At 56.9% G+C, this 10505-nt stretch overlaps 1 protein-coding gene across 1 annotated transcript; it reads right to left on the minus strand.

Moving 5' to 3' along the window:
* Positions 1–3519: 3519 nt before the first annotated feature.
* Positions 3520–10478, minus strand: TAF7L (TATA-box binding protein associated factor 7 like). The gene is made up of 11 exons (XM_085314885.1): positions 10217–10478; positions 9474–9552; positions 8198–8331; positions 7669–7795; positions 7426–7484; positions 6299–6371; positions 5781–5897; positions 5231–5419; positions 5016–5128; positions 4636–4695; positions 3520–3991 (listed from the first exon to the last, which is right to left on the minus strand). Exons 1-11 carry the CDS (start codon positions 10280–10282, stop codon positions 3947–3949), a joined length of 1062 nt encoding a protein of 353 aa, XP_085171011.1. The 5' UTR covers positions 10283–10478; the 3' UTR covers positions 3520–3946.
* Positions 10479–10505: the final 27 nt, after the last annotated feature.

A 10505-nucleotide genomic window follows, 5' to 3' on the forward strand; every position in this document is an offset into this window, starting at 1 on the left:
TCGGCCCGCGCCCGGCCCCCGCCTCGAAGAGCCCCTGGTAGCGCTTCCGCTCCTCCACGTGCTTCTTCCTCATCCTCTCGCCCAGCAGCTTCAGCTCCTTCTTCACGGCGGCCGCCACGGCGGGGTCGAGGTGGGCGGCCCGCGCGAAGTCCTCCCGCGCCTCCCGCTCGTTCCACACGGCCGCGTGGGCCTTCGCCCGCTTGAAATAGGCCTTGGCGTTGCCTGCGGCGGGGGCGACGCGCGGCTGGGGTCCCGCGGCCCCGGGGCGGGAGCCACCACGGGACGCGGAGCAGAGGGGCCGCCGTGGGCAAGGGGACGGGGACACCGGCACCCACGTGGGCATGGGGACACCGGCACCCGCGTGGGGTGAGGGGACGGGGACACCGGCACCCGCGTGGGCATGGGGACACCGGCACCCGTGTGGGGCAAGGGGAAGGGGACACCAGCACCCCTCATGGGGTAAGGGGAGGGGGACACCAGCACCCCTCATGGGCATGGGGAGGGGGACACCAGCACCCGCGTGGGGTAAGGGGACGGGGACACTGGCACCCCCGTGGGCATGGGGACACCAGCACCTGTGTGGGGCAAGGGGAGGGGGACACCAGCACCCCTCATGGGCATGGGGACACCAGCACCCCCATGGGGTAAGGGGAAGGGGACACCAGCACCCCCATGGGCATGGGGAGGGAGACACCAGCACCCGCGTGGGGTAAGGGGACGGGGACACCAGTACCCGCGTGGGCATAGGGACACCAGCACCCCCATGGGGTAAGGGCATGGGGACACCAGCACCCCCCATGGGGTAAGGGGAGGGGGACACTAGCACCCCCATGGGGTAAGGGCATGGGGACACCAGCACCCCCATGGAGTAAGGGGACGGGGAGAGGGACACCAGGACCCTCAAGGGCAGGGGGAACCAGGGCACATGGGAGTCGAGGTGGGACCCAGGGACACGGGGTGAGCAGCATCACAGGCAGAAGCAGCCGGAGGACACGGGCCCCGTGGGGGCAGGTCCCCGGGGCCGTGGGCACGGTGGGGCCAGGCCGCGAGTACCGTTGTGCTTCTGGAGCAGCTCCGTCGTGTGCTCCAGCACCTCGTAGTACTCGCCCAGCTCCAGCTGGCACTGGCAGTAGTTGAGCACCAGCGGYGTGACCAGGTTCTCCAGCTTCAGCCAGGCGTCCTCCCACGGCTTCTCCTGCCCAGAGAGCGGTGGCGGGTGGGACGTGGCCGTGGCCACCACCGGGGCAGGCGAGCAGGGCCCCGCGGTGGCCGCTTTGCCGAGGAAACCTGGGCACGGGGCAGAGCCAGGCTGCCCGGCCTTGCTAGGGAAGGCGGCCGGGTGGCTGCTGGCCGGACGGGTCCCACCACAGCCCCGGGTTGGCGTCCACGGCTGGGTGCTGCTCACCTTGGCCTGCAGGTTCCTCAGGCAGATGACGGCCTCCTGGTACTTCTCGGCCGCCTGCCGAAACTCCTTGCGGAGGACGAGGCGGTTGCCCTCGCTGTGCAGCACGGGCACCGCCGCCAGCTTCTCCTCCTTGTTCATGGCCCAGGTGTCACGCTTGTACGCCGAGGGCTCCTCCACCTGCGCGGCAGCGGGGCTGAGCCGGCCACTCCGGGCTGCGCCGTGCCGGCTGGCGGCCGGCCCTGCACCTCCCGCCTTACCCGGAACAGCTCCATGATGAAGATGAGGGGCTGCGGCGTCCGCTGCAGCTCGTCCAGGTCGGCGTAGCCCGTACTGTGGTAGTCGAACATGTTGCCCATGCCGCAGCGGTGCTTCTGCCCTTCCAGGGGGTCGCGGCCCTCGGCGATCCGCCGCATGCCCTTGGAGACCAGGGCGTACATGCCCGTGTGCTGCAAAGAGGATGCTCTGCTCAGCCACGCGGCGAGCCCCCCGTCCCTGGGGTAGACCCTGGCGGTGGCCGAGGCTTGGACACCCTGCAGCTCCTCCTTTGGGGTGCGTGGTCCCGCTCCCTGGAAAGGGGGAGATTCCCCCTCCAGGTTGGGCACCCCTAAGCCCTGCACTCACGATGGTGTCGCACCAGAACTCAGCCACCTCCCCGGCCCGCATGGAGCTGAGCAGCGTCTCCCAGATCTCCAGCTTGAACATCTTGCCCACGATGAGCTCCATGGGGATGCCGGCCTCCCGGCTGTCATCAATCACTGTCCGCTCAAAGTCGTCCTTCAGCGTCTGGAAGTGGAAGGTGATCTGCCCCGGAAAAAGCACAGTGCCACCGGGCTTGGCGCTGCAGCAAGCACCCTCCCAGCCCCACACCATCCCCGGCCCCGCTCTGCCGGGTGCCCAGGCATTAGGACAAGCCTCTTCCCAGCCGAGCRCGGGTTTGACTGGCAGCTCTCCATCTACAGCGTGGCGATTGTGCCTGCTACCAGCTTGCTTCAGACAGAAAGCAGACGGTGGAGCGTCTTAACGCCTGCCAGGGCTGTATCTGGGTGCTCTCATAGATACCTCCATAACGCAGCTCCGAGAGCGCTCACACAGCCAGGGCCTCACGGTGCCCACATACAGCTGGCTGCACCCAAGGGCTAGTGGTCTTGGAAACCCTCCGATGCTCCCTGTTGGCACCTCTGCTCCTGCTTGATGTGCGTCAGGAAAGGCAGGCAGATCTCCAGCAACGTGCCGTGGCCGCCGARCTCCACATCCCTCGCAGGGAGAAGGCAGGTAGCAGCAAGTGCACCCACCTTGCACGGGGTCTCCCAGCACCACAAGCCTGGAGCTCAGCTCATGAGCAGGGTACAGCCGCTGGGAACCCAACCCTCAGGTCACAGGCAGGGATGAAGGTGTCCAACCTTCCCCGTTTCTTTCTGGGCTTTGRGGCAAGAACCCGTTTACCTTGCTCCCATCTTGGAACTTGGGCAGCTCCCCTCGGCCTCCGTGTAAAATCTTCTTCTTGACGCCTTCCACGTTCAGCAGGTAGATTTCCTCCATGGCCAGCTCCTGCCACCCCCAGGTGCAGGTCACACGCGCTGAGCCTCTGCCTCAGGGCATCTCCCTTTCTTGACTGGCCACATGTGCCACCTCCAGGAGCTGCCGCTGGCCTTTCGCTTACTGTGTGGGGAGCTGGGTGCTCCCGCTGTTGGGGCAGTATGAAGAACCCTCTTCCTCCTCTCCCCCTATGGCTGCAAGGTGAGCTGTCACGCYGTGGCCCTCCCTCGCTGAAGCCCCCGATACCCTCTGTTGCCTTCCGCCAGCTGCTGCCTGGAACCGCTTCTCTAATCCTCTTCCCACCCTGCCAGGTTAATCTGGGATTTGCCTGCCTAGTCTGTGAGGAATTAAAGAAGCTCCCTAATCAGGAGGACTTCATTCCTTCGGCAGACCGAGAGCTCGTGTGGTCCCCTTCGCATGCAGTCGCCCTTTGACGCAACTACCCGAGGAGCCTTTCCCTGGCAGGAGCCCAGCAACWGTGGTGCAAGCACCAGCCAGGGGCTCGGTACGGTCAGGCACAAGCTGCCCAGAGCCACTACGCACCTGCCTCCTGCAGAACGTGAAGGAGCAGGACAGGGTTGTAAATGATGCTTTACTGAGTCCAGTTTGCAGACACAAACATTCCCCAAACAYGGAAACAAGCTCCCACCAGGCCAGAGCCCAATTCCCACAGTCAATGAGATGCAGAAAGCTGTATTGCACAGGCCCAACAGGAACTAAACCCCTTTGGGAGATTGGTCTTCTATCTTTACAGTAACCCACCGTGTTTCTGCTGCTCTTACAGGCACAGCCTAAGTCTTTCCTTTAGCACCATCAGCTGAACACAAAACAAGGTAAATGAGAGCAGCTCTGGACACCGCACCTCTAGCAYTGCCCAGAACCACATCTAGCAGCAGAGGTGTAGGACTAGAATAGACCTCAGCACAGAGGATGAAGGACGCTTCCAGCGCAGCAGCAGGCCTGCTCGGAAGTACAAAGACCTGCTGTTCTGGCCCAGAYTGCTCCTCACTTCTCCATGAGAGATTCCAGCTGCTCCTGCAGAGAGGTCATCTGGGAAGAGGGAGTGAGGTGTCAGAGTAAGGCACGGCRGGACTCCTTGCCCCTCAAGTCCAAACCTTCATGCTTGTGTGGACCRTCCACCTACACTAGTGTCTGCCTTGCTCGCACACCACAGGAAGCTGGGCTGGTGCAGCAGGGCCTGCTCTGGAGAACCAGACTGGCGCAGAACGGCCTTGCAGCCACTGCTGGGGCAGAACAGCATGAAGCAGGGCAAGAGAGGAACCTGCGAAGGGAAGTGGGCAACCCCTTGCCTCAGCACCTGACTGAAACTGCAGAAGAGTTCACCGGCCAGGAGCTCCGCTGGGCGCCCCCAGCTTCTACCCTACGGGGTCCTGGTGTCATGCTTTATCCCAGAGAGCAATCCTAGCGATCTTGGATTTACAACTAGATGTGCTCACTGCTCCTCCAGAGGAAAGGCTGCAATCAGCTCTCTTTCCTACACCTGTYAGTGTTTTAGAAACCTCCACAGAGCTATGGATGAGGTTCAGCCCAGCGTGGCTTGTAGCGCTGGAGTTCAAAAGCGGGTGATGTGGTACAAAATYTAGGAAACCGTGTGAGAGGCCAAGCCTAGAACTGTGCCTTTGAACAGAGCCTCGTACCCAGCACCTCCCACTCTGTTGTGGGAGCATTCTCACCTGCTGCTTCTCTCGCTCTTCCTGCTGCTTGAACTCATCCAGCACGGCTTGGAGACGGGTCTGCAGAAACAAACACACCAGACCACAGTTACCAATGAGCTCTCAGCTTAACAGCTGCTGGCACAATGTGTTGAGTGGTGCAACAAGTCCCAAACTGTGCTGACTGCCAGCCACCTTATCTCCCGCACAGTTTCATGGATTGCCTTGCCTCTGTGGGGAAAGCTGGAGTGCATGGCCATACCGCAGCTATTTTTATTTCAGCATGCAAACACCCCTGGCTTTTCCAGGGCAATTGCTGAATCAGTTTGCTGGGTCTAATACACCAAGCTGGCRCTGAGCAGAACACAGAAAACTAGAAGAAGCCCCAGAAGAGCTGTCACCTTGAGGGCCAGGTTCTCTACTTTCATGATGAGATCCTCCTGGCGCTTCCTCCTGTCCTGGGTCTCCTGGAGTTTACTCTTCAGGTTGTCRATCTGTTTCTGGATCCCCATGACTAGAAGAGAGAGCAAGCTYAGACCCACAGCAACAGTGGAGCTGGGCAGCGCAGCCTGCCCAGCTCACCGGCAACCCTGCTGCGTTCTGCCACCTGACCCACCTATCTGGTTGGATCCCTCGTTCTCCTGCTGCTGCCCATCAGACTCGTTCAGCTTGTCCTGCAACTGCCTCTCCAAGTCCTCCTCTGTGTCCATGATGTTCAGATCCTCATCATCATGATGATCCCTCTCATCCTCATCTTCACTGCTGCTGCTGATGTCATTAAATATCTCCCGCAGTTCGTCATGTTCTAGGTGGTGCAAAAGGAAAAGAAGAAAACAGCTGATGGTGGCCCAGCACCCTTCACCCATCAGTGGCAACACCAGTACATGGTGTCTGTCTCTACGCAGCCCACCGTCCTCCAGACATTGCTACCCAAACCGACTGCAGTGCACAGTCTTCCTCACAGCTGTTACTACTGCTATGGCAAGTGGGCACCTGTTCCGGCAGACTACAAGCTTGTGACACACTGGCCTCTACTTGCACCCAGGCTGACCCTCGCTCACCTCACATGTGTTTGCCACATCTCTGATGTGGGCTTATCCCAGGGAAAATGGGCCCAACTGATTACCTTATGGCTAGAAAGAAAACAACAGCCTTCCCCACTGTACCTGAGGAGCCATGGCCTTGTTTATGCCCAGACATCCCTGGGGAGGAGATGTCCAGGCTGGTGAGTGAGCCATGGTTATCTACTTCTTTAGTTTCATCTTCAGCAATGACTTCCCAGCCTGACAGCAGGAACAGAATGAGTCAAGGGAAAAAGACGACCATGGAAGATACAGCATAGCAACAGAAAGTTAAAATCTGCAGATCACTGCCCCTTCTGGCACTGCAGCCATGGATACCCAGGTAGAGCCACTCCGGTGTTTGTTCTTTGAAGGTCTGTCCTCTGCTGTTACTTAAGTTCAGCTCAGTGTATGAGCACAGTCCCCAAGGAAGGTCACCATGGAGAAACAACATGCTTTGAACAAGGGAAAGGCAAAGCTCTAACTTCTGTGTCTCTCTCATGCTCATCTCCCAACCTCTTGCATCCACACACAAAGCTGCGGTTGTCTCTCCTTTCCACAGTTCCAGATCACACCTACTGCCCCCTCCCTCGCTTGAGTTTTTTTCCCTCCTGAAAGGATACGGACACTGACAGCCTCAGCATCGGTGCTCAGGAGACGCTTCACCTCTTTTTCCACATCAGGAGACTCAATATACTGGGCCAAAGAAGGGAAAGGCAACAGAGATGCCGTTAGATACCTTGTGCAGGTTCCTGCACACTGGTCAGCACCTTGCCTCCACTGCTGGACAGAGCCCTGTTTGGAGCCTCTCTTTTATTCTTTTTGCTTGGCCCTCACTCGTGCTCCATCCAAGAAGTTATTTTTGCACCTCTAGAAAGCACTCTACCTTCTTCTGTACAGAGCTCCATGGTGGGCTGCATATTCTCGCTTTTCTTTCGCTCTGACAACCATCAATACTGCTTATGAAATCAGACATTCTGTGTGTATACTTAAAGTGCTCAAGGTGCAATTCACTGATGGATAGTCAACTCAAGTCCTTCACTTCTCCATCAAAAGAAGGTTTCATTTATCACTTTTAAATTAGCCAGGGATCTTAATTAGTGACACCACACCTTTTCTGTGGGCTATAAGAATGTCTAAAGTGATTTGTTTCCCAAATGTCATGCAAAATATCACTCCATCATGTTCTCAGAAAGAAACTGCAAAGCAAGAAGATTGAGTCTTCCCAGCCTCACGGTGCTGCATCTCCCCAACACCTTTCCTGGCTTGTGCATTTGCACAGACACACAGTCTCTGAGCTCCATCTGTTCCCACTCCCCCAGCTGAAATGACAGTTATTCTATTTGTAGTGTTACTTGCTGGGGAAGTGATCAGGCCGTACATAGTTAGGACTTCAGCTGGGAAAGCAGCAATGAGTGAAGTCTGATTTGCGTGCGACTCTTCCTTTCTTCTTCGTGAGCAGGAAGAGACGCACTGTGGCAAGGCAGCCATGGGAATGGAGTCTACACATCCACTGCCCAGAGAATTTTCCCCTCTCAGGGGCATCTTGGAAAACATGGAGGAAGCAGCCAAGGAATTGTTCAAAAGTATTAGTCTCCCTTCCCCCTCATCTCTGGCAAGGAAACGTGTAAAACAAAATTAAGAAACTCCATGTTTTCTGGATGATAGATAGCTAGAGCTCTAATGCCACCACTTTTCTATCCTTTGGCTGTTTTATCTGCTTATTTTATCTGAGAGAGAAACAACTTACCTTCTTCTTAGCTGTTTTCCGGAATCGTCTCTTCCGTACGTTTTTCAGGGGAAGAGTAACTGCGACAGAGGAAACAGATTCTATGTGTCAGGCAGATGGTCTAAGGGGAGAGCTGGGTCTGGCAGACTCAAAGAGAGCACTAAAAATGGTGCAGCAGCACTGCCGGCACATGGCAGCGGTGAGCACTCTACACGGCSGCTGTGGGGATGCTGGGGTGGGGGCCTGGGCAAATCCTCTACTCACTGCCATGGTTCCAGATGAACTTCTTCTCCCTATCCTTGTCCTTTTTCTTGTTTGCCTTGGGGTCAGTGCTCACAGTTTGCTCTTCCAGAGGGGGATAGAGGTCACCATCCACAGTGCAAACAAGCATCTGAAATGCCCCCCAAAAAACACAAAGCTTGTTATGGCAGCAGAAGGGTAAAAGGATGTGAAAGCTTTTCAGGAAAATGAATAGTGACTTCTACTGCATGTAGTTAGTCAGAGGGATTCACTGGCACGAGGGGGTGAGAAAAACAATGTTTTACAGCCAGCTCTGTTCATGACTAAGCACAGCTGCAGTTAAGCTGTTGTAAGGACAATGAAATTTCATGCTTCAGAAAAGGGAGATTCCGAAACACCAGACAAAGGTGGGGAATTTTAAACAGCTCATATTGTGAGAATACAGAAATTAGACATGTTTTACCAGGTGTCTGACTGCAAAAGCACATCAACATTTTCCTGGAGAGGGGTCAGCAAAGTGGCTGTTGGGGCAGGAATGAAAGATGGCTCATACCTGGCAGATATCCGCTGTCTTATAGAAAGTTTTCTTATCGATGGTTTTTAAGCTCTCGATGATGCAGGGCAGATCCACCAACTTGGCTGCCAGTGGAACTCGGTCTACACGGACAATCCCATGGCGCCCATCCGCTGTAGGAAGCCAAAGGAGAAGTTAGTGCTGCAGATGGCTCACTAAGCAGTTAAACAGAGCAGTATATTCCTAGGAAGGAAATTTCACAGGAAAACACGTGTAGGAAACAGGAAAACCCAGTTCTGGGCAATTTCACTTGTGGGCAATCACAGGAATTTTAAGATGCCCTTAGTAATGTGGTCCCAAGTCAGAACAGGAGGGCAGACTGGTGGGTTGCACCCTACAGATGGAATAAGAGCCTTCTCTTTCCAGGGCAGACATGGAAACTCTCTCTTGGAGTCCATCACTCACTGGATCACAGAACAGTTGGGGTTGGAAGGCACCTTTGGAGATGACCTGGTCCCAGCCCCCTGCTCAAGCAGGTTGCCCAGAATCCTGCCCAGTCAGGTTTTGAATACCTCCAAGGATGGATGCTCCACAACCTCCCTCAGCAATCTGCTCCAATGTTCAACCATCCTCACAGCAACCAAGCATTTCCTTAYGCTCACGTAGGACTTCCTGTGTTTCAGTCTGTGCCTGTTGCCCCTCGCCCGATTCTAGGCCAGCAATCCCATCCCTTTTAGTGCGATAATGAGCAGCACCACACAGCCGATGTTTCACCTGAACTAACATTTTCACTTCAGAATCACAAGCCTTTTTGATGGGCAGCAGGAAGCTGAGGTGAAAATACGCATTTCTGAGGTTGCAGAAATCATCAAGACTGGGCCAAGAGGGGGCCGCTAAGGCACGGTGGCCTCATGGGGGTGAAGACAGGCTGCTCAGCACGGCTGGGAGTTTCTGTCAAGCCAGGCTGGGTTTGGGAGTGTGTAGGGTAAGCAGGCTCTTCCATCCTGACCCAGCAAAGCAGGTGTGAAAACCAGGTCGGTTAGAGCAAAAGCAGCTTTTACTAAAGCACAATTCTCCTGTGCGGCCAGGCGTGCAGACAGTTCCTCATCGGAGGGCAGATGCGTTTCTGCCAGCAAGGCTGTCCAGCAAAGCAGGTACTGGCACAGCATGCCAAGTGCAGCTCTCCCCAGTGGGCTCTGCTCGATACATACAGGAGCCTTGAAGGCTTAACTGTGAAGCCCAGGGTCAGAAAGGCCTCCTACGACAAAACCTTCCTCAGGGGGAGGACTAAAGACAGCAGATCCTGCTCACTCACCGTGTAGCTCAATGGTGAGCCTGTCCTTCAAGTTGACACTCCCAGACTGTACTGCTCTTCGCACGGTAGATGCATACTCCTGGACAGGGTACGAGAAGTCAGCTTTAACCATCACTGTCATCACAAGGTAGAARAACTACTGCAAAACCATTCTAATAGGTGCAAGAACAGTATCCTCTGCCCAAAACCATGCCTTCAACTTGTAGTTCCACTACTCCCAGTATGCKTCACATCCCACAGTGTGATAGAGCTGACACTGGCTTGACGGCGATATCCAGAGGATGATGGTTCTAGGGGAAGTTAAAGCTCCCCTCACCAAGCTCACGTGGTTTCAGCAGGACACAGGGTCACAGATTAAGCACACGCTAAAAGGCATTAAAGTGCACTGACAGCGAGTTAGTGGCCAGAGGAACTGACRACCCATCACTTGTAACAGCTCTACCCTTGCAAGAACTTCCTCCCTAATCCTGTAACTTTGCCCTCTGAGCATCCTGCTCCGTTCCGGGAGAACATCTCAACAGAAGCCTGTGGAAAACCTGCTCAAAAGAAGGGCTACTTGCAGCAAGCGGACTACCCAGGGCCCACAGCACCCGGCCTTGCCGGGGGCGCGGATTCCCCACTGACTTCACTGCTAGCCCCTTCCCCAAGCCCCGCGTCCCCCGAGCTGAGCAGAGCAGGCGGAACGGCCGCGGGGACGCGACGGCCGGCACCCAACGCCCGCCGCACGCTGCGAGGGCTCTTACCGGGGGCAGCCGCAGCACGAACTGGCTCTCCAGCTCGTGCGGCGCATCGTCCTTGCTCTTACTCATCCCCGTCTCCTTCAGCCTGCAAAGGGAGGCGCAACGCGTCGCCACCGAGGAGGCTCCTCGGCCGGTTTCCACCTSCCCGCGCTCGCGGAGGCCCGAGGACACCGAGGCGCCTCGGCCGGGCCCCGCCGTGCGCGCTTCCTCGGGGCCGCGCCCGGGGAGCCGGGAGCGCCGGGGAGCCGCCGCCGCCGCCGCCGGGGAGCCGGGAGCGCCGGGGAGCCGCCGC

Source organism: Rhea americana, unplaced genomic scaffold (assembly GCF_003343005.1).
Source record: "Rhea americana isolate MKP2758 unplaced genomic scaffold, rheAme1 scaffold_413, whole genome shotgun sequence".
NCBI lineage: Eukaryota > Metazoa > Chordata > Aves > Rheiformes > Rheidae > Rhea > Rhea americana.